The 22,130-nt window shown below is 36.9% G+C and overlaps 1 protein-coding gene across 1 annotated transcript; it reads left to right on the forward strand.

Moving 5' to 3' along the window:
• The first annotated feature begins 2,861 nt into the window (after window positions 1–2,861).
• Window positions 2,862–21,478, forward strand: LOC131430408 (cytochrome b5-related protein-like). Its single transcript, XM_058595387.1, has 6 exons — window positions 2,862–2,955; window positions 19,800–20,104; window positions 20,163–20,554; window positions 20,607–20,804; window positions 20,868–21,089; window positions 21,160–21,478. Exons 2-6 carry the CDS (start codon window positions 19,820–19,822, stop codon window positions 21,452–21,454), a joined length of 1,392 nt encoding a protein of 463 aa, XP_058451370.1. The 5' UTR covers window positions 2,862–2,955; window positions 19,800–19,819; the 3' UTR covers window positions 21,455–21,478.
• The last annotated feature ends 652 nt before the right edge of the window (window positions 21,479–22,130 follow it).

Genomic DNA, 22,130 nt, shown 5'->3' on the forward strand with positions numbered 1-22,130 from the left:
GGATCATTCTTCCCATCATATGAAGCTGAAGCTGCGCGGGATCATGCTTTCTTGAAAAGACGACCAGCTCTGTTTTCTCCGCAGAGAATTCGATACCCAGATGAACATCCCAAACGGACAAGTTATCTAAGGTCCAGTAACTGAAACCACGCCAACATCTGCCAATTGTCTTAGTGTGCAGGGGGTTACGAGACAGCTGTCAATGTCATTCACATAAAAATTATAAAGGAGCGGACTGAGGCATGAGCCTTGCGGTAGACCCATGAAGCTAATTCTGAATGTTTCCAAATCGCCATGTGAAAAATGCATGCGTTTCTCTGACAAAAGGTTGTGCAAATAATTATTTATAAGAGTCCATGTTGGTGGAGCTTGTCTGAAAGAACATCAAGGAAAACTGAATCAAATGCTCCTTTAATGTCTAAAAATACAGATGCCATTTGTTGCTTTTGAGCGAAGGCAATTTGGATGTCAGACGAAAGTAATGCAAGGCAATCATTCGTCCCTTTATTTCTACGGAAGCCAAACTGAGTATCTGACAACAAACCGTTCGTCTCGACCCAAGTGTCGAGACCTCGAAGAATTATGCTTTCGAACAATTTTCTGATGCAGGACAACATTGCAATGGGTCTATATGAGTTGTGATTGGAAGCTGATTTCCCCGGCTTTTGAATGGCGATAACTTTCACTTGCCTCCAGTCAGGTGGAACAATATTTTGCTCAAGAAACTTGTTGAACAATTCCAACAAACGTCTTTTTACGAGGTCGAGCAGATTCTTCACCAAGTTGAATTTAATTCTGTCCAACCCAGGAGCGTTATTGTTACAAGACAAGAGTGCTGTAGAAAATTCCATAATTGAAAATGGGTTATTAATAAAACCATTATTTGGAGAAGACTCCCCAAAACGCTATGCGTAGGAACAGAATCAGGGCAAACGAGTTTTCCTCACTCTCATTTCCCACGTTACGATTCCTCATTCGGCCGTATTCCAAAGAGTGCTTATTGAGGTTTCTCTTGACAAACCTTCGACAAAATGTCTCCAATAGCTACATTTCTTGGTCCGAAGTATGCTCTTGTACTTGGTTTCTAATGTCAAGAATTTTTAAAATTCTGAGGAGTTCCTCCTCCTCGTTTTAAAAACGTCTTGAAAGCATTTTGATTCGCGTGTTTAGCATCTGAGCACTCTTTGTCCCACCAAGGGTTTGGAGGCCTTCTGTTAGACGATGGGCCAAGAAATCGTTTAGTTTGGACTTGTTCTGCGACCTCCAGAATCGAACAAACGAGGAAGTCACATTCTTCAAGTGGGGGAGCTCTTCCATTGAAGTTAAGACACTTGAAATATTACTTTGGTATTTAATCCAGTCGATATTTTTTGTCAAATCATATGGAATATTAACTGAATTAGCAATGCCTTTGTTACTGCTAATTGAGATAATGATTGGTAAATGATCGCTACCGTGTAAATCAGGCAATATTTTCCAGGTGCAATCTAGTCGAGTTGAAATCGAGCAAAGAGATAAATCTAATGCATTTGGACGTGCAGGAGGTCTTGGAATCCGTGTCATGCTACCCATATTTAGTACCGTCATGCTAAAATTGTCGCAAATATTATATATAAAAGATGATCTGCTATCATTGTAAACGGAACCCCACATCATTCCGTGCGAATTGAAATCTTCTAAAATCAAACGTGGAGCAGGAAGGGCTTCGACAATTTCATTAGGCTGTCGTTGTCCAACTTGAGCTCTTGGAGGAATATATACCGAAGCAATGCAAATGTCCTTTCCTTTAATATTTATTTGACAAGCAACAACTTCTATACTAGAAGTCGAAGGAATGTTTAATCTATAAAAGGAATAACATTTCTTAATTCCTAAAAGCACTCCACCATACGGGGAGTCTCTATCGAGACGTATAGTGTTAAAGTCATTAAAATTTAAGGCTATGTTTGATGTAAGCCATGTTTCACACAAAGCAAATACATCACATTTTTGACTATGCAACAAAACTTTAAATGAATCAAGTTTTGGCATGATGCTTCGACAATTCCACTGCAGCACAGTGATTGAATCATTTGCGGCGGATGATAAATTATCCATCAAATGATACAAAACCTGAAAGAACTGACCATTGAACTGATAACTGTTTCAAAAAAGCTGTAGCTGTTGGAAGGAATGCCGTTATGATAGTCTTTAGAGGTTCAGAAATATTGAATGCTGCGAAAATCCATTCTACAATTTCCGAAAACTTCAGTAATCCTGATGGTGACTGTGAAACGGAGCCCACTGGATTATTGTCTTTTCTTGTGCTAGTTCCTGGATTGGTTTGTGAATTTGACAAACCAGGAGGCACAGTTAAGCTCTGGGCTTATAAGGAAAGATAATTAATTTTGTTGTTATCGTATTTAGTGCAATTTTCCGTTTTGTCAGATAATCATTAAAAGAGAAAGCAACAGATATGTTAGTTGAATAGGTAAAGTTCTAGTTGAAACAGTCAGAACATGAAACAACAATTGAAATATGGCATTTGATTAATCTCAGAGACCCCGAAGTAAATCCGATTTGTTTATTATTATCTTACTATTTGCCCATGTTTACTCGAATTTATTAAATCTCTGATTTCGCGCTGTTTCATTTTTCTTCGTCAACGCCGCTGATTGAAGATCTTTGCGATATGTGGAACAACGCCATGTCGATACTATTAGTAAACCCTTCAGCAAAACGATATTACCCAAGAACTTACATCTGCCAGCAACGAGTTTGCTAATACCGCAGTGCCTAAAATCCATTTTTGATGTGCCGAAAACCACCGGTGATGGACAGTGCGAAAGCGAATCCGCTGATCAGTCGTTGCTGATCGATGTGCCCGGTTAGTTCCTAGTTGAAGTTTGTCCGTTGCCAGATACCGTGACGTTTTGACGTATTCAGTTAAACTTTTTTCCCCCGTCTATGTGTCCGGTAAGCATGTGTGGAACAAGCGTGTAATAGATTTTTGATTAGATTGCTCAAATTGTGTACGACGCGACGATTTATCGAGCCCGCCGCTGTAGGCAAAGAGATCGCGAGTGTGAGCTGTTCAGATATTGAAAAAAAACTCGTACAAATGAAACAGAACAGAATGTGTAAAAAAAAAACAGGATGAAAAATGCACCCTTTTATGATGCCGTCTAGTGATGCTGTTGAGAGCGAAAATCAGTTTTCTATGACTCACCGAGTTATCGTTTGTTCTAGGCAAATCTGCGTTTATAAAAGATCCATGTTTATAATTTATAAATTGTATGATGAATACAATGTCTTAGCTTTGTGATAAATTTTAGAATAAAAAAAGAGTATCTCTAAAACCCTAAAATATCAAAACAATGTAAAAACTTGCAACTTGAACTGGATCGAATAAAGTTAAGTTGAAGTTGGTTCATGAAGTGAAGTGAATTGAATTTCATACAAACTTTAACTCTAGAATCTAGAAAGCGGACAAGGAATCCAATCCCAAAATCGGAACAAACCTGCATTTGTTGAGAAAAACAATCATTGGTAACGGTTCAAAAAAAATTATCACGATCGAAGCTTCGATTCGAGAGTTGTGAAAGAATCAGTGCAATCGTTTCCTGTGCTTTGTTTACTAGACCACTAGAGCGTCCATATAACAGAATCAAAAGTTGTTTGGCAAACTAGTTTATTAGAATTTTTTAATACAGAAAGATGAAGACATTGAGAGCAAACCCCAAACTTGATGATCTATGAAGTGTGGAAAATTCATTAAGGAATTTTTTAGTGCAAACACCGGACAGCCAGAAATAATTTTTGCAGTGTAGAAGACGACCAAAAATACCGTTGTTTTGAGCACCGGATAGAAAAACGTCTTGAAATATAAAAACTAAGTAGAGATGGTTCTATTTGGCTTTAGCATTCTGAGGTCTGAGGCCAATCATCGCTGCGATGAAGCATGGTTTGTCGGTTTGTTACACGATAAAGTGGGTACAACTAGAAATGCTCGCTACTGCGGTGCACTAATGTCTCTTTTCGCACGGTCTTTTTTCGCACGTTTTTTTTAGTACATGGAATTTTTTATACGGTTTTCGGAATTTACAAGGTTTACTTTTACACGGTTTTCGCAATTAACACGGTCTCAGAGAAGAACTTAGAAACTAGTTCATTTAAAAAAATCTACTTTTTGGAAAAGGTTTTTTCTTGTATCGATTATATGAAAGTGAAAATAAGGAGTGTATCGAAAATAAGCTATCCACATACATTTGTGTTGTACGCATATATTTGTGATGGTTTTTTATGCTCAGATCACAGCAAGCTGTTCGTTTGGCTGTCAGCTTTCGTTAGTTTACTTGTTTGTGCGGTTGAAATTCTGCGTTTTCAAAATGTCGCGTATTGAAAAAGAAGTGAAAATTAAGGTTCTGGACACATGGCTGAGTGAGAAGGGCATTACTATGCGAAAATTGGCGAATCGGTTTGGAATTCATCATGTCAGTGTTAAAATCATCATTAATAAGTTTGGGGAACACTATTTTTTGGATGAGGAAGAGGCAGAAAACCCGGTTCTTCCAACCCGAAACTAGATTAGAAAGTGGTATCTCTAATCAAGAAGAACAAATCAATGTCAATACGTGATTTGGCCAAAAAAGCAAGAACGAGTGTCGGAATGATCCAGCGTACCAAGAGGCGAAATCACCTAAAGCCCTACAAGAAGCAGAAAATCTCGAAACAAAGTAGAGAACAGAAGAAGCGAGCAGCAACAAGGGCCCGGAAATTGTATTCGCGTCTTTTGCAGTGTCCGGATGCATGCGTTTTGATGGAAGATGACACATATGTAAAGGTGGACTCAAAAACCTTTCCAGGTCCACAATTCTTTGCTGTCATCGTTGGGGAGGATGTGAGCGATGCAGACAGGTCGATTCAAGTGAAGAAATTCGGTCGAAAAATACTGGTATGGCAAGCAATATCTTCCTGTGGTTTGAAGTCAACCATTTTTTACATTACCGGAACTATAAATGCAGAAATATATCGATCTGAGTGTCTCCAGAAGAGATTACTGCCTTCATATAAGAAGCATAGTACACCTCCACTGTTTTGGCCGGATTTAGCGTCGGCTCACTATGCCAAAACCACACTCAATTGGCTTGCGGAAAAGGGTACAAATTTCGTTGAAAAAAATATCAATCCACCAAATTGCCCTCAGCTTCTACCCATTAAACGTTAAGGGGCAATCGTAAGAAGGTCTTTAAGAAGACTGGTAAGGCAGCTGGGAACATGCAGGAGTTCAAAAAAATTTGGGCTCAAGTGTCCAAAAAATGCGATACAACACTTGTCCGGAACTTGATGAAAAGCGTTCGATCAAAAGCTCGAAAATTCGTGAAGGAATAACTTAAATTTCATTCGGTTTTCATTATGCTCAAGTTGAACCTCGTACAAAAAAGGATCTATTTTTAGTTTGAATAAAATATAGTTTTTATCATAATTCAACAGAAAAAATTGTGGATAGCTTATTTTCGATACACTCCTTATGGGATTTCAACTGAAACTCGAAAATGACGGAAAGGGCAAATGATAGAAGGAACACAATTTTGAAACGACTGTTCCGCTTTTGTCCTTGACTACACATAGATTTCGCTGGCATAGTTTGCAAGCGAAACTGAGATTGCCATTAATTTCTCATCGTTATCGTCTATTTCGTGTGAATGAAAATGATTTTTATTCGCTTTGGTTTGTTTTCTGATGAACGGGGAAGATGTTTGGATATATAATGCTGGTCGTGAGGCGGCTAAGATTTATAGATATGTTCAATGTACGCTTACCAGACCGTGTCTACCACAGCTTAGGGTGGCGAAATGGTACCACGTAGGCACGGATTGCATAAGAACGCAGGTTCGAGTCTTGTCTCTGGGTGTATCTTTTTCCAAAAAAAAATATCTGTTCTGTGAGCTTCTCGTTTATTTGGCTTCTCTAAGTTATTCCAAAACTGAATTTAGTTATGGCGGCTTCACGTAAAATCAACTAAAATTAACAATTCGTCGAAATTTAAGTTTTTTCACATGTTTGGAAACAATTAGAAAAACTCACCACGCTTGCTTGCCTTTCTCGTACCTGACGTAGATGGTTTTGATGGTAATCTGGCACATATCGATCCCGATATTCTGCTAGTCGAGAATAAAAAGTAAACCAAGGTCGAAAATCGATCATTTCTTCTTGTACTGCATACGGAACTGGATGTCGTGGTAATAGCTGATTATTACTAATCGCATTCAGCCTCTGAACACTGAATCTAGATTCGGGAACTGAATTTTGGATTGGATTCAGAAACAAAATCCCAGAACTGAGTTCAGAGTCTGGATTCGTGTCCACTTTGAATTCTGAAGTTGATTTCTGGTGTAGAATTTTATTTCAGAATTCAGATTCAGAATTTAGATTCAGATTACTGGTTCAGAAAATAAAACTATGACTCTTGAACTATGTCCTAATTCCTGATTCTGGAACTGACTAGGTTTGGAAACTGAATTTATTTCCTTAAGTTATGCTTGCTCTCTAAGTTATGCTTTAGAATTCTGGAACAAAATTCAGGATATGAATTTTAGATCTGGACTCTGGAACTAAATGTTAGATCTAAGCTCCGAACCTGAATTTTGTTACTCAATTTCAAACCAGAATTTATCACTCGAATTTTTTAATCCTAAACTCAGTTCTAGAATTCATTTCCAGAATTTAGAGCCTACATGCAAGAATTAAATTCGGCAGTTTGATTCTGGAACTGAAATCAGTTTCTTTATTCAGGAATTCAAGTTCAGCATTTCGCTCTAAAATTTCTGGATTCTGAAAATGAATTCAGTTTCATAATTCTAAATCTAAATTCGTGTACTGAATTCTTGATCTGGATCCTTAACCAGAATTCAGCAATTGAATTCTGAGCCTGTTCCAAATTTCCAATTCTGTCCTTGATTCCTAAATTCTGCTCCAGAATTAAGATTCTGGAGTAGATAAATAAATGATAGCAAAAAGTACTCAACTGTTGTAAACATCAGATAATCTACGCAAGTCGGTACTGTTAACAAATCCACAAAAACAGTTCATACACTCAATCAACCAATACGAACGATTATCGATATTCGGAAATGTGAAAAAAGCATGTTAGTTTTATTCGCATTCACGTGCTCCAGTTTTGTTTGTGACATTTGTCATCCGCCTTTTTATGCTGCTTTCTCTATGGTATTTTATTTTGAATAAAAGTTTTGGAATTTGTACGTTTTGTTTTGTCTTAGAAATGCATGAAACATCAGAATCTGTTTTTTTCTCGAAAAATACTTTGAAAAAATCGTCCTTCTTCGACTCTTTGAAAACGATATCTGGAACTTACAGGAGATTCTGACGTTTCACGCATTTCCAAGACATCTGGCATCAAATAAGCAAATTCGATTTCGAAAATTCATACATTTTCGAAGCCTCAGAGAGTTGACTTTTTTACGCATTAACGTCAAAAGTAAAGTAATGTCACGGACATAACTGGAGGACGTCACTACGAATAAAACTCCCTCAAAACCGTACGAGAAAGGCAAGCAAGAGTGATGAGTTTTCCTCATTGTTTCCGAAAGTTTGAGGAAAGTTAATTTTTCAATTATCTATGATTATGTCATAAAGTATAAAATTCAATCATAAATTGCTGAACATATTTTTGATGACATGGAGAATGAATTTTGTTGTTGGGTTTAATACAACTCGAGTTATTCACGATTAAGTTCTGCTCATTCTTCCACGGTGCGAATTTTGAAAATGCGCACCATAGTAAAGTAAGACGTATTCTCGTCGAAAAACGATTTCGGAAATCTTAAAATATTGTAATAGTCCTAGAGAGTCGATTTTTTTTTCAATTCATGCATTTCTGAGCAAGGGTAGCGTAAAATCACTTATGAGGCTCATTTTCTTCTATTCATCAACTCACCTCATGATTTAAGATGCAATCCGTAAAATGATGATAAAGATGACACTCATCACTGATCTAAACAAACACTCTCACCTACTCAGAACATCACTGACACAAAATTGTGATGGTATTGATTTCATAGTACCTAACTCTCATTCCGAATTTTAAAAAGTGAGTACTGAGTTTGGCACCACCGTACTGAGCTACGCTTGTAAGTGTAAGTTTACCAGTGCCGTAGTGAGGGCGAAGGGAATGAGGCGATCACCTCGGAATTGAATTGGAATTGAATACCATGGAATTGATAACAATTTGTTGCACGATTAATTTATTAAAAGAAGATTTGTGAAAAACTATTTAAATTAGATTAGTATTGTACTGTTAGGTAAATCCGATGAGATGTCACCGTAATCATAATCATTTATTTTCATGAAAGTGCAACTCTACAGCCATTTAGAATACAGAACTGCCATTCAGCGACGACTGTAACAATTATCTTTCATGGCGAATCTCTGTTGGATTGTAGTGCATTTGCTGGTGTTTACTGTCGTGGAATGTGACTAAAGCAGTCTTATTCACTTGGTGCATACTGTACTGTGTTTTTCAAGCAGAAGTTTACGCGATTCTGTGTGGGATACATGCGGCACTTCAGCAGAGAATCTGTGGTAAACGATTTTTTTTTTGTTCCGACAGTCAGACAGCTTAGTTTAATTCTTATGGGTATTCAGCAGTGGCGTACCGAAGAAATTTGTCACCCGAGGCAGAATGAGACTTGCCGCCCCCATCGTTTAGTGAGCAATAAAAAAGTGGCACTCCATCTCTGGACGAGCGAAAGAAAGGTCTCAACACGGAACGACCGAAATTAGCTCAGCGTCTAATTTGTATTACTGTTTTTGGATTAGTGGATTTTAACAACAAAATTTTCAAAATAACTATGAAATTAGTTAAAGTTGAGAATTTACTTTGCTGAAAAAAACTTTTACTTTTAGAGAATGTGTTTATTTGGTGAATATCCTGGACAAAAACCAAAAATATTTCAATCCAACACGAAATTCTCATTGACAACTAATTTTGTTATTAAAAAATCAGAAAATTTGTTTCTATTTATCCATCACCATCATCACTGAAGGACAGCACAAAGAAAACAGAAATGAAATTGGTTTTATTAACAAGTTTATTAGCCAAAAACTCAGTGAGGGCCAAAGCCAAAGCAAAACAATCTATTAAAAAGCTGAAAATGACAGTCGCTCCCTTAAACACGTTGCGCCCGGGGCGAATTTCATGTCTCGAGCTAAACACAACTGATTACTGAACCGAACACGATGTGTAGCATACGAGAACATGTGTTGAGAGTTGGATTGAAATGACATCTATTCGAACATCGATCGCTCATGGAAACTCTGGTGGGTGGGAATACAAACGAGACAGTGTCATAAGAATCCGATACAATGTGTTAATGTCACCAAAGAGTCGTATATTTTGTATTTTTTATTTAGAGTTTCGCGCATTTTAAAAACATAAAAATTCGATTTTGGAAGTTTTACAAAATTTCTGAACTAGAGAGTCGATTTATTTTCGTAAGAATTTAAGCATTTCAGGAATTTCCAAAACATCCGACGTAAAATAAAATCGAATATGGTATTATTGAATTCCCGAAGAGTCGATTTTTTTTTCACAAAAAATATGCATTTCTAAAACATGTGGTAAAGAAAACAACATTTCGATTTCAGAAATACCAATAATTTTTCAAAGTTCTGAGACGTTATATTTATACAAAAAATGCGGGTGGGTAATGTCAGAGACATAACTGGATGTCGTGAATACGAAAACAACTGACATGTTCCCTAACACTTCCGAATATCAATTAGTTGATCAATTGTATGAATTATGCAAGCATTTTCCTTTGCATATTTTTCGCAAAAACAAAGAAGGCTTCACTTTTTGTTGAGAGGCTTGTTTCTACCTGATTTCGTTTGTAGCTTTTTCACTAATGGGCGGTCCTAACGGCTATAAAAATAGCCGCATTCAGAATTTTAATGTTGATTATTTCATTTCAGATTTGCATAATTTATTGAAACAAACTATCAATATGCTGAAGGGACTTGTTTCTAGCATTCAGAAAGGTCAAATTGCGTAATTCTCTACGACATTAAACTCTGGAACATTTTTCGCAAAAACAAAGAAGGCTTCACTTGATCTCGTTTACTGTGAGTTTCACACAGCGAAATGTGCACAAATCTAACCAAACTGTTCTAGATTTGCAGTAAACTGAGGATATTTCCAAACGATTTGCGAACAACAAATCCTAATAGTTCTTTAGAAAACTTTTAGAGCCATTAGAACGGCAGATTTTGTGCAATGCTCTCCACAGCTGTGACGTAATCGCTCTTGTCGAAAGCGAAACTAGCTGTGTAGACGACACAAAACACATCTGCTCGCAGTGGCGATAGAATCCAAACTGATTTAATTTTTGTTAAGAGATTTCCTTTTATGTGATTTCGTTTGTAGCTTTTTCACTAATGGGCGGTCCTAACGGCTATAAAAATAGCCGCATACAGAATTTTAATGTCGATTATTTCATTTCGGATTTGCATAATTCATTGAAAGAAACTATCAATATGTTGTAGGGATTCGTTTCTAGCATTCACAAGGACCAAATTGAGGAACTCACTGCGATATTCACCACTTTTCGGAACATTTTTCCCGGACGATTTGTTGTACAGCAGCAGATATTTAATACTCTTCCTTAGAACGCGTTCTGATTGGCTGGTGTTGACATGGGTCAATGGACATGGACAGGTTTTTCAATAGTGTACTATTGAAATACTTCAACGCTCTTGCTATACACGTTTAAGTTGAAAAATTTCGATTCTATTGGTAGTTAGATTATATAAATCCTTCCACAGATCACTGAGCTATGAGCTTTCAAAATACGAGAAAGGCAAACGCGCCATATGAATTATCCTCTTTGATACTCGTTTATACCAAACATTTCAGAAAAGTTTAATTTTGAATTATTTGAGAATATGTCACAAAACTGAAAATTTTATCATAAAATTGTGATCATATTTCCGATGGCATGTCGCAAGAATTATGTTGATTCATTAGATACAACAATAGATATTCACGATCAAAAACTTATCACTCTCTCAGAGGGTAAATTTTGAAAAGGCACCCCATAGTAAAGTAAGTCGTATTCACGACAAAATTGGTTTTTCGAGATAACTTATGATCTTTGAGTTTCTTGCATTTCTAAGGCATTAAAACAAAATTCAGGTTGTCTCAAATTTTTCAAGTTCTGTTTAGTTGATTTTTTTCTAAAAATAATTATGCATTTGATGACATCTGCTAACAAAAAAATTGATTTTGGAAAGCTCAAAATACGTTTCATGCATTTTTAAATCACCTACCATAAAAACAATCGATTTCATTAATTCCACAGGGTCGATTTGTTATAAAAAATTCGATCATTTCTAAGCCATATGGTAACAAAACAAATCCATTTAGGAAATCTCCAACATTTACTCAATTTCAGAGAGTCGATTTTTGCATACAGAATTATCCATTTCATGCATTTCTAGGATATCTGACAAAATATTGATTCCTTTTTCAAATTCTCGAAGATCCAGAAAATAATTTTTTTTTCTCAAAAAAAAATATACATTTCTAAGACAAATTTGTTTATTCGTCCGTGCAAAACAAATGCTTTGCCACACTGAAGATGTGTATTTAGTTCGGCCAACAGGACTTTCAACAGTTCTCGAAGAAGTAATTCCTAAATTTGGATGAAACATTAAAACGCAAAAATTAAATTAATTTGTATAATTCTTTTGAATTGTTGCATTACTAACGAGCTACTATGAATGGTATACATGTTCTGTTGACGTCAATGTGATATCTTGCACCATCACAAACGCCTAAACCCACTAATTATTTTAGGAAATGAATGAACGGCCATCAACGTTCGAGGCTCAAAGGTAGCAGCAAAGTTGAGACAACTTTTTGTTCCTGTTACAAAAATAGTGTGCAGAGTGTGGATAAAAATAGCATTACGAGCTTTTGGAGAATCACTTGTTCGCATGTTCGTGTGTCAATAATTGGGAGTTTAAGCAATTGAGTCATGCATAAAAGCGAGAATGATTCAGCTGGAGTACTTACCATAGGTTAGGTGCATCTGTTATAGTAACATAACTGTATTTTTTATTCTGGATGACTAACTGAAACAAAAATAAACTCTACACTGACAGGGCCGGATAAAGGTATAGGCGAAGTAGGCGACCAAGTTCAAGGGTGCGTCAAAATTCAGAAATGTGGAAAATGTTTCTTTCTTTTACTTGAATTTTTGAAATATGGAAAGTGAAATGGGCAATTTTGGCAAACGGAATTTTTAACGCGTAGACGTTAGAAGGATTAAAGCCATGAAGGATCATTTTCTGTGATTTATGACCCTTTGCGGGAAGATCAATTAGGTATAGACAGTGTCAAAATTTGTGTACACCTAAAATGAACCTTAAGTCGACCCTTTACATGGAACCAGAAAACTAACTAAATTTCAGCACGTTTTTCTTAACTCGGGGGCTCTGTTCAGTAACTTAATTTGAAGGGAACTGATTTCATATTGCTTCCATACGGCCAAAGCAAAAATATTCTGAAAGGTGAGTTCTATGTTCTCAATAGTAAGCTACATTTACTCAACCGTTGGTTCAATTTCAGATTCAGTGCAGTTTTCCTAGTTTAAACATATTGAACGAAACTCTTTATCTTAGTGTTTCGACAGTAATGTAAAGAGAAAATTGGAAACAACTCAATATTTTGTAAAATGTTATCGAATAGTATGAACTTTTACGCTCAGATATTAGGAAGTCATTAAATACTCTTCACTAAATGAGGCCGGGTGTCAATTAAATAATGCAACATAGCCGCGTAATCTTTTTCTGTCATAGTTTTGAACGATAATAACTCAGTCGTTATTTGATGGATTGATATAGCTTAACAACCAATCGATTCGGAAACATTCAACTTGAACATGTTTGACAACGTCGACCTATGTTTGCACGAGCCAGTCACAGTAGGCCATCCACCTGATTTCTCTCACACGGCCGTTGGTTTCGATCGTTGATTCACAACTCGCATTTCATTCAGTAGCAGTTCTGCTTCCATTAGTGTAGGGAGGATTAGCAACATGCATGAAAAAGACAATTAATTTATGTTTTCACATTAAGTTTCATTGGGAAAAAGTAAATGTGCTTTTAATTCAAAGAGATATATGCACTGAAAAATGTGAATTGTAAGTGGCACACGCCACTAAAGCAGAGCTTGTATTGTGAATCCTCAAACGAACGAAGCAACAAAAAACATCTACTGTGAACAGGGGACGGGTATAGCGTGATGGGTAAGTCGATGCCTTTCACGCCGCCCGCCTGGGCTCGATTCCCAACCCCGCACATAGGGTCAGAAAGTTTTTCTGGCCCGAAGAGGCGAATGACATTAATGTTAAAGCCTCTATAATTAAAACAAAAAAAAAAATCTACTGTGAACACTTTGCTTGACATAAATGAATGAGAGACCTACATTAGAGATAAACTGGATGCGTGAGAGTATATGCTACTGAGCAGACCAATTCCCCTTGCCAAGTAAAATGTCTGTGCTCTCAGTCTCAGTTAACACATGAACTAAGCAATCCATGACAATGTAATGAAATGAAGGGTTCGCTCTCGTTAGTATTGTACGAGAAAGAAGACGGCGTGCTACAAGACGCGAAGCAAAGTCATATAGGCAATGTTTACGGTTTATTTTTAAAGTGTAGGTATATAGAAATCATTTTTAACCCTTATGCACTCGAATGGGTACCCGGGTACCTTTTCGAATTTCAAAATAAGAAATTTCTGAGTTAGGTTTAAACTAAGATTCTGCAATTCGGTCAATTCCAAGAACTAGTTGGACCATAACTTCTCATGCTTTGACTTTTCATTTTACAGTAAGGGGGGTCGAATGGGGGGGCTCAAATTTTTTTTATTACGTAAACACCCGAATGGGTACCCGGGTACCCACAAATAAAAATGCTTGTAACTAAGGCAAATTCCATCCGATTTGAATTTTTTCAGTACGGGTAAATTCAGAAATTTATCCACTTTTCGATGGCCGTGTATATTGCTGTAGTAGGTTCTTCTGGTTCCCGTTAATCCGGATTTCCGTAGAATGTTCCGACACTTGTGTTTTCCACCATAAATGTCATTTACTAATTTGAAACTTTTCCAAACCAGCTATTTGAGAAAGGCCGTACCAAAATGAACCTTTTGTAGAAAAATGACGTCATCTAAAGGGTAGTTGGCCTATTCTGGACTTACTCTCATAGAACGAAAAAAAGGAAATATAAATGAGAACGAAACTGTTTGGGAAGTAACTTCGTGATGTTTCGAAATGTTTGTTGCCAGAATTAAAAATTGTATTGCGTGCTCCTCGCAATAGGCCTGAAGTACATAATAATTTTCAAACTGAAGATAAGAAAGTGAAGTATATAAGGGAACATACATAAAGTACGTCACGCGTTTAGGGGGGAGAGGTTTCAAAAATACGTGACAATACATGGTGAAAAGATTGAGAAATGCTCGACAAAGGGGGAAAGGAGTGGTAGAAAAATTCAAAATTTTATGTTACGTACATAACGGATGCCCCCTGAAATATATAAACATAACAACTCAGCATAGCACTTGATTTCATATAGCAATTCTTAGATAAGATTACAAAAATACGTGAAATCCGTGTATAAATGCCTCGATGTCGGAACTCATTTAGGATATCCGGGTTCCTGGGAACCAGGAGCACCATGTCCATCTTTATGGGTACCAATCCCAAAGAGCTTAAGTTCCTGAATCCAACAGTGCTAAAATTACTTCAATCGGTTGAAAAATGCTCAACTTACAGCGATTTAAAAAAATGGGTACCCGGGTACCCGGGTACCCATTCGGGTGGTTAAAGGTGTTTTTTTTTTCGAGTGCACAACGGTTAACATAATGTTCGCATTCCAAGACCAAATTTGATCACATTTCAAACATACTTTGAACATTTTATAGTAGAAATTTTGCATTTGAGCCCATTTTCAAGACGATCAATTTGTTTTTTTTTTTGGCAGTTTACACTGTGTATATATCCTAGAATCACTAAAAGCAATGTTCTTTAAATTAATATTCATCCGAACTAAAAGTTATGAATCTAGTTTCCTCATAGGCATCTACAATATGAGAACCATTCATCAAATGCTAACCTCATGAAGCATAGGTCTCAGCAAGCGGGCATATTCATGAACTAATGAACGAACGAAGCAGCTCTCCTTGCTTGGGTTGCGCTGTGAATTCTACCTGACATACGAATGTGTGTGAATAGCACAGATGGTGAAACCCTTTTGTTAATATTCGTTGCTTCAATTTGCAAGCCCTGCACTAAAGGAGAACCGTAATTAAGAGCTCATGTCATTTAATTTTGTTAATATATTTTATACATAAGAAGTGATCCACCCCTTGGTATGAATCTTCGCACCAAACGAATCTATAAATATCAACTCCCCTTTTGTTGTAAAGGCGCTGTTGTCAACAGCATGTTAAGCTAAGTTCGTACAATTTTTATGCACACAGGATCATGAAAATGAATTTTTGTCTAATACTGAAATCATAAATTTCTCAATCCGAAACAGAGGATTTAAAATTAGAAGAATTTGCATATTATTTTGTCAAAATCAATACAATTCAAACATGCTAAGATTGCGTTGCATTTAATATAAATATAATTCTAACTTTCTGTCCTCTGTACAATTGTTAGTTTGATTTTCCTTCGAATAAGGAGTGGAATCCTGTTTATTATAGTTTGCTTATATTCTTGAACACTGCTTAACACAGAGGAATAGAACCAAAGAACCAAAAGTGTTGGCTCCAAACCAGTTGAACACAAATGACAATTGTGCCACCGGAGTGATAAATATATGCTCAGCACAATTTCCACTTCAGTCGTCTGCGATCGAAACAGGTAGCTTGTCTCGTGTGGGGATAACAAAATTGAAAATAACGCTTTTTGCACTGTGTGTGGTGTGTGGATGCCATTTGCTGTCTGCTGCACATTGTGTTCACTTTAGTTTATTAAATATCAATTACCGATTGATTTTGATTCTCCGGTGGCTAATTTTCTAATAAACTATCTGCGGTAGACTTTTCGAGCCTAATTTGAAGCACTTGTATTTCGGTGATTGGTTGATGAATTTGCCACATTTAACTTGATTCGAAAAAGCTACTTCAATAGTGCACACATAAAAATGGATTCATGCACACTGGAATCTCCATTTACGAACGAAACCGTGGTTCGTTAATGGATTTAGTTGAAAATTGTGTTACACAATTAATTATTAACTATCTTGTCAATCAAATGTGACAAAAAACAACAATTAACTAACTTTCAGCCTACTACACGGTCTGATCGAGCAAAATATTTTAGTCTGTTGCTTAATGAAAATCTTGCTTTCAAGGATCACATACAAGGCATTCAGACTACCGGGAATGAAACGCATCAAAAGATTCAGAATAAAATTGTCAAAGTCATGGAGAATGTAAATAAATTGTTAAAGTAATCTTAAAGCGGCCTCCCAGGTTTAATATAAATAAGTTGCACAGGACTCACGAACACAGAATGTTTTAATGATTTAATGTTAGATTGGCTTGTATTGGATTTCGTAGAAAGACGATTTCTTGCAGCAGTTTATCTTGAGACAGCTCAAAACTGAATAAGGCATTTTAATATTTCAGGTTAGTGGAACGAACTCAATACATCAGATTCTTACAAAATTTGGCCTTCTTCTTCCTATCAGAAATCTGAATTGGTCACAAAATGACGCTCAACAATTCCTGTATAGTTCATACTTATAATTATAATGAAATTTCACAGTAATACTAAATGCTACTTACAATCAGTGATCAGTGATTGAATTTCAATTCAAAATCCATTCGCGGGATACAGCAGTAAAATAAAGAGAAATGATATTCGTATCTAATCCAACAATTTTTCACGTTTTTTATCTTTCCGTTTGACAATTTTACTTTGTTTCCTTCTACGCATCCAGTCGTACCGTCAACCGCACCCGCCGTGTATCTCGTCAGTATGCCGCTGTCAGATAACTTCCGAGGGACTTCGAGTACATTGCTACACTGTACGCTAACAGCTTGAATTTTACTGGTTTCGACTTTAACTTGCATTCTGCTAGTAGATGCGACTGTATGAATCAAAATGCACCTCTTACCAACCAAGCAAATGTTTGCTTCTGTGGATCAGTCGATTAACAGACGTACATTTTGACCCAATGATTCTCGTTTGGAGTCGCGGCGGTCGCTATTAGTGTTCATTTTTTTTTATTTCTATGAGTTCATGTCATGGAATTTTAGACACAATATTGAATGTTCTTCTACGTAACTATGCGTGAACTGCGACGCTCCATAAGATGTAAAATCACGGTGTTTTTTCGAAGTGTGTAGATGATAGAATTGTCGTTAGTCATATAATAATTTCTGGAAAGGGTAGAATCATTTGCTATGAAAGAATCCAATCGTCAATTTTCTCATTTGCAAACAATCTATGCGCTTTGACTAGAATAATTTTTCAGTTAAGTGCAAGTACCAACATGAAAAATTTGTATTTATTAAGTTATTAAGTTATTCATAGTTTCAGAATTGGTTAGTTTTTAATATCATTGTGTGTATTTCAGAAATGAATTTAACCCATATGCATCGAAAATTATTACTTTTATTGCGATATTGAATCGTTTCATTTGTTCTGGTTTATATAAGTTTATATAAGGCTGTTCGAATTTAAAATTGATGTTTTAAGTAAATTTTAAATCATATATGATGACTTTCTGTTAGAGAATATTTTTCGAAAATTTTGCAATATTTAAATTTTGGGAAAGGGATCAAAATAAAATCATTAATTACGAATGAATGTAATTGTCATTTTGCTTCGGCAAAATTTTTTCTCGAAGATGACTCAACGAACTTCGACAAGCTCAAGTTCATTTGCAAGCTAACAAAGTTGATTAAATTTGTATAGGTTAAGAGCTGAGGACAGTACCGTAAAGTGGTAGTTTTTTTTGCTATTTTCCCGTTTCAAATTAAATTTTCTTGGAAACGGTGCAGAATATAGAAAAACCCACCTGACAATGTTTTCGAAATTTAGTTGAGAATATTCTGTGAAATTTTCAGAATGATTCATTGAGTTTAGCGGTCGTGTTGTATTTTTTTCTGACTTAAGAACTGCTGAAAATTGGAACGCTCGGAAATGCATACCTCTACTTGTTCATCGAATATCTCGGCTTTAAAGACTTGTATCATAAATCTACCGCGACAAAGTCTAGATAATTTAGTTTAGATGCGATTAGTACATAAAAACATATATGTTATCGCGATAAAAATAAAGTCTTGTATTTTTCTGTGACACAAAGTCAGTTTCAATTCATCCGCAATTTTTTCGCTATGGTTTTCTGATAGCATTCCGAAAAAGGAGAGACAAATAAAATTGGCTCGACAAGGCTGCCAAACACACAGACATTCAATCGTTGTGATAGTTGAATATTTTTTCATTGTTCATTGGAATCCATGTAATGTCCAACCCATACGATAGATTAATGTGATAAAACTTTTCTTCAAAATAATAAAATGTATGCTGGCAACCCGGTACAGTTTGCTCATATACGAGAGAGTACAAGAGAAATACGATGCGTAAAGGGAATTGAGCGAGCCACGTGGTCGATTTAAAACTCAACACGCGACCCTCTGTCCTCAGACCTTAAGTGCTTTTTTATGCACCCTGATTTCTCGAAGATGAAAGAATCGATTTTGAAAGACTTAAACTCTTTTGAAAGTCACTATTAGGTTATTTGAAAACTCACAATACCAATGGCCGAAGTTGGAATTTTGCAAACGTTTTGATGAGACTATTTAATTGGCAAGAGAAGGTGCTATCACTCCACTAGGTGGAATCATCAGTATTTTTCTTAAACACCATCGAGAAAAATGTCCGCTAGTGATCTTTTCACAACCGAATCTTTGCTATGTGAGATCGGTCCCAATGAGCATCATGCATGCATAATATCAAAAATTTTCTGATCAATAATTTTCTATCTGAGAATCGTTACTGAAAAATTTCAATCGCGATTTTCGAAATTATGATTTTCTCCCTACCCTGTTCTTCGCATATGTCGCTCTCATTTTTCGTACGAAACAAAATAATCTAGCTAGTGGCTGTGGTATCCAATAGGAGATTGATAGTATCTATTATATTTCTCCGGACAGGACCAGTCTAGAGATCGTGTAGCTAATAGTAGATCTTCTGGGTTCCTGCTTCCATATCGTAAAAGGCCACAACTGTAGAAGTTCTTCTTTTCCTATTTCCAGTGACCAAAGCTGTTTTACCTTTCTCATATAGATAGGCTATACAATCACTGTGAAAACCGACTGTTTAACCGAGACCGTCAAATACCATTCGATTTAGCTAGACGAACTGATCAAATATCTGTGTATATGTATGTGTGACAAATATTGTCAACAGCTCTTAGTGTCATCTAAAGAACTATTAAGATTACTTCTTAGAAAATTGGAGGTAAAAATCATCAGTTCAGCGTAAATCAAGAATAGTTTGATTAGCTTTGTGCATTTTTCGCAGTGCGGAATTCGCACCAAACGAGTGCACATAAAGCTAGCATTTGGCATATATCAGATATCAGCAGGCTTCTTCTACGGATCCGTAGATTCTGTACTTCTAGAAAAACAAATACGTAGCTCTACGACGAAAACAAAATTAAATCAACCCACTAAAGTTGTAGTATTCATTCTCTATCGAATTAAAATTCTAGATACTCGCAACGGATCTGCCATGGTGAATGGGGTTTCCAGTATCGCCTCTACCGTCACCGTCACTGCAATCGAGCCAGCAACCCCGACTACATTAAAATCGAACGCTGCAACAACGGTGACAACCATTACTGCAAAATATCCTACCTATCGAAGTAGTTCCCTGAGAACGGTCAACAATTGGTTGGCAGGAAAACGACAAGACGATGCCAGCGAAGGCTTTTGGCGGGTTCATGATTCATTGTACGATCTAACAAACTTCATAGATCATCATCCGGGCGGAGCCGATTGGCTTAAGCTGACGAAGGCATGTTACACATTATACCTTAGATATGAAAAAAACACTGATTACTGGCCGTTTCTAGGGAACCGATATAACGGAGGCTTTCGAAAGCCATCACATCACCACTAAAGCCGAACTGCTACTGGCGAAGTATCGAATACGTGCTGCCCGGGAACCTCGAAATGTTCGATTGACGTTCCACGAGCATGGTTTCTACAAAACTTTAAAACGGAGGGTTCGGGAAAAATGGAACGATCTTGACAGGCGACCGGCGCAATACTCGGAATTCATCCTGGATTGTTTGTTGATTGGCGTTTTCCTGTTGCTATTCATTGCCGTAATCCTGGATAGTTATGCGGTAGCAACCGTCTGCGGGTTGGTTCTCGCGATGACAATGATCTGTGCCCATAATTTTTTCCACCAAAAAGACAACTGGAGAATGTTGGTTTTTAATTTGGCTTTCTTGAGTTACAGGTGAACACTTTTATCGACTGGGGGTTCAGTTATAAATACGGTTTCCTTGCAGAGAGCAGAGAATATCCCACATACTTTCTCATCATTTTTACCCGAATTCAAATTTGGACTTGGAAATATTTTTCTTTGAACCTTTTCTATGTTGGCTTCCACGATCATCGAAAAAGAAAATCAGACTTCAGCGGTTCGGATCGTGGATTTACGGGTCAATTGTGTACGCGTTGATGTTTTTGAATGAATTTGTCAAACGGTGAATTGGATTTATAGTAAAATTTCAATAAAATATACTAATATACGTATTTTATTACTTCAGTCAAGCGGAAATGTTCTTCACTAGGAATGCATCCTTCCATTGGGATGATCTTATAACATTGGTAATGCCAATTTTCATGTACACTACAACTACCAACAACTTGTGGGCGGTACTGAGGATGTGGATTTTCATCGTTTTGGTTGGAAGTTTTACCTTTGGATTCATTGCTATCAACGCAGCTCATCACCATCCGGAGATCGTCCATTCTGGAGATTCAATCCCGTAATTATTCGAATATCATCGATGTTCAATAATCTTTTTTTTTTTTCAAACTATCTCGATCGGCCTACAGCGCGGATATCGATTTCGGTATTTACCAGATGGCCACAGTCATCGATCGGTCCGACAGAAAAGACTGGCAGTTGAATGTACTGACCAGCTTCGGTCACCATTGTTTGCATCACTTGTTTCCGACGGTGGACCACGGAATGCTTCCGCAGCTCTATCCGTTGTTTCTGGAGACGTGTGCTGAGTTCGATTTGGAACATCGACAGTATTCCTGGTGGCAGATGTTCGTTGGACAACACCAGCAGCTAGCACGCGTAATTCCGATGACGTACACCGGCGGAAGGACGAAGAACTACTAAATAAAGAATCTTGTAATAACAAAAACTACAGTGACAATGTCTGTTGTAGCTTTCTATATCGGAAAAGCAACAATAAAAACTTAACTAAATTTCCGTATTTTTTCACTTCAGGAGACCGAACAACATTTCTTTTTTGGCAAAGATATATTTATTAAGCCACAATGCGGCTAGCTCTATGATGCCAAGGGAATATTCTTCCAAATCTTTGGAGCAGGTACATTTTTCTGAAACTTGCTTGAGAATTAATCGTTGTTTCACATTAAGTAAACCTCATTGATCCCTGCATGCTGATCAATACAATACGAATGCCTACTATGGAAGAGGCTCACCGCGTTTTTATTTGTAGCTCGTTTTTAAAGAATCAGTCGTACGTTACAACTATTCGTGAGTTTAATTAACAGTTTAAACTAATGCCGAAAATGCCGGTGCCTTCGCATATTACTTGTAAGCTGTGGGTGAAAAACTTTGTACAAACTGATTCTGTGACCAAAATAAAACCTCCGGGTCACGTCCGGACTGTCCGGACTTACAAGAGAATGTTGAACGTGTTCGATCCGCTCTTGTGAAGAGTTCCGCGCGTTCGTGTAAGAAACATGCGGCTGCTCTTCAAATTTTTCGTCGTTCGTTTTCAGTTGAAACTGGCGTGTTGTTTGCGAACCAGACGCTCGAAATGCCA

The sequence above is a fragment of the Malaya genurostris genome, chromosome 2, assembly GCF_030247185.1.
Source record: "Malaya genurostris strain Urasoe2022 chromosome 2, Malgen_1.1, whole genome shotgun sequence".
Taxonomy (NCBI): Eukaryota; Metazoa; Arthropoda; class Insecta; order Diptera; family Culicidae; genus Malaya; species Malaya genurostris.

Bases quoted from the DNA above. Each gene is read 5' to 3' on its own strand.
- LOC131430408 (XM_058595387.1), top strand. From the start codon at position 19,820: ATGGTGAATGGGGTTTCCAGTATCGCCTCTACCGTCACCGTCACTGCA. The intron at 20,805-20,867 runs GTGAATTGGATT...TTATTACTTCAG, and splicing joins TTGAATGAATTTGTCAAACG to TCAAGCGGAAATGTTCTTCA. The intron at 21,090-21,159 runs GTAATTATTCGA...ATCGGCCTACAG, and splicing joins CATTCTGGAGATTCAATCCC to CGCGGATATCGATTTCGGTA.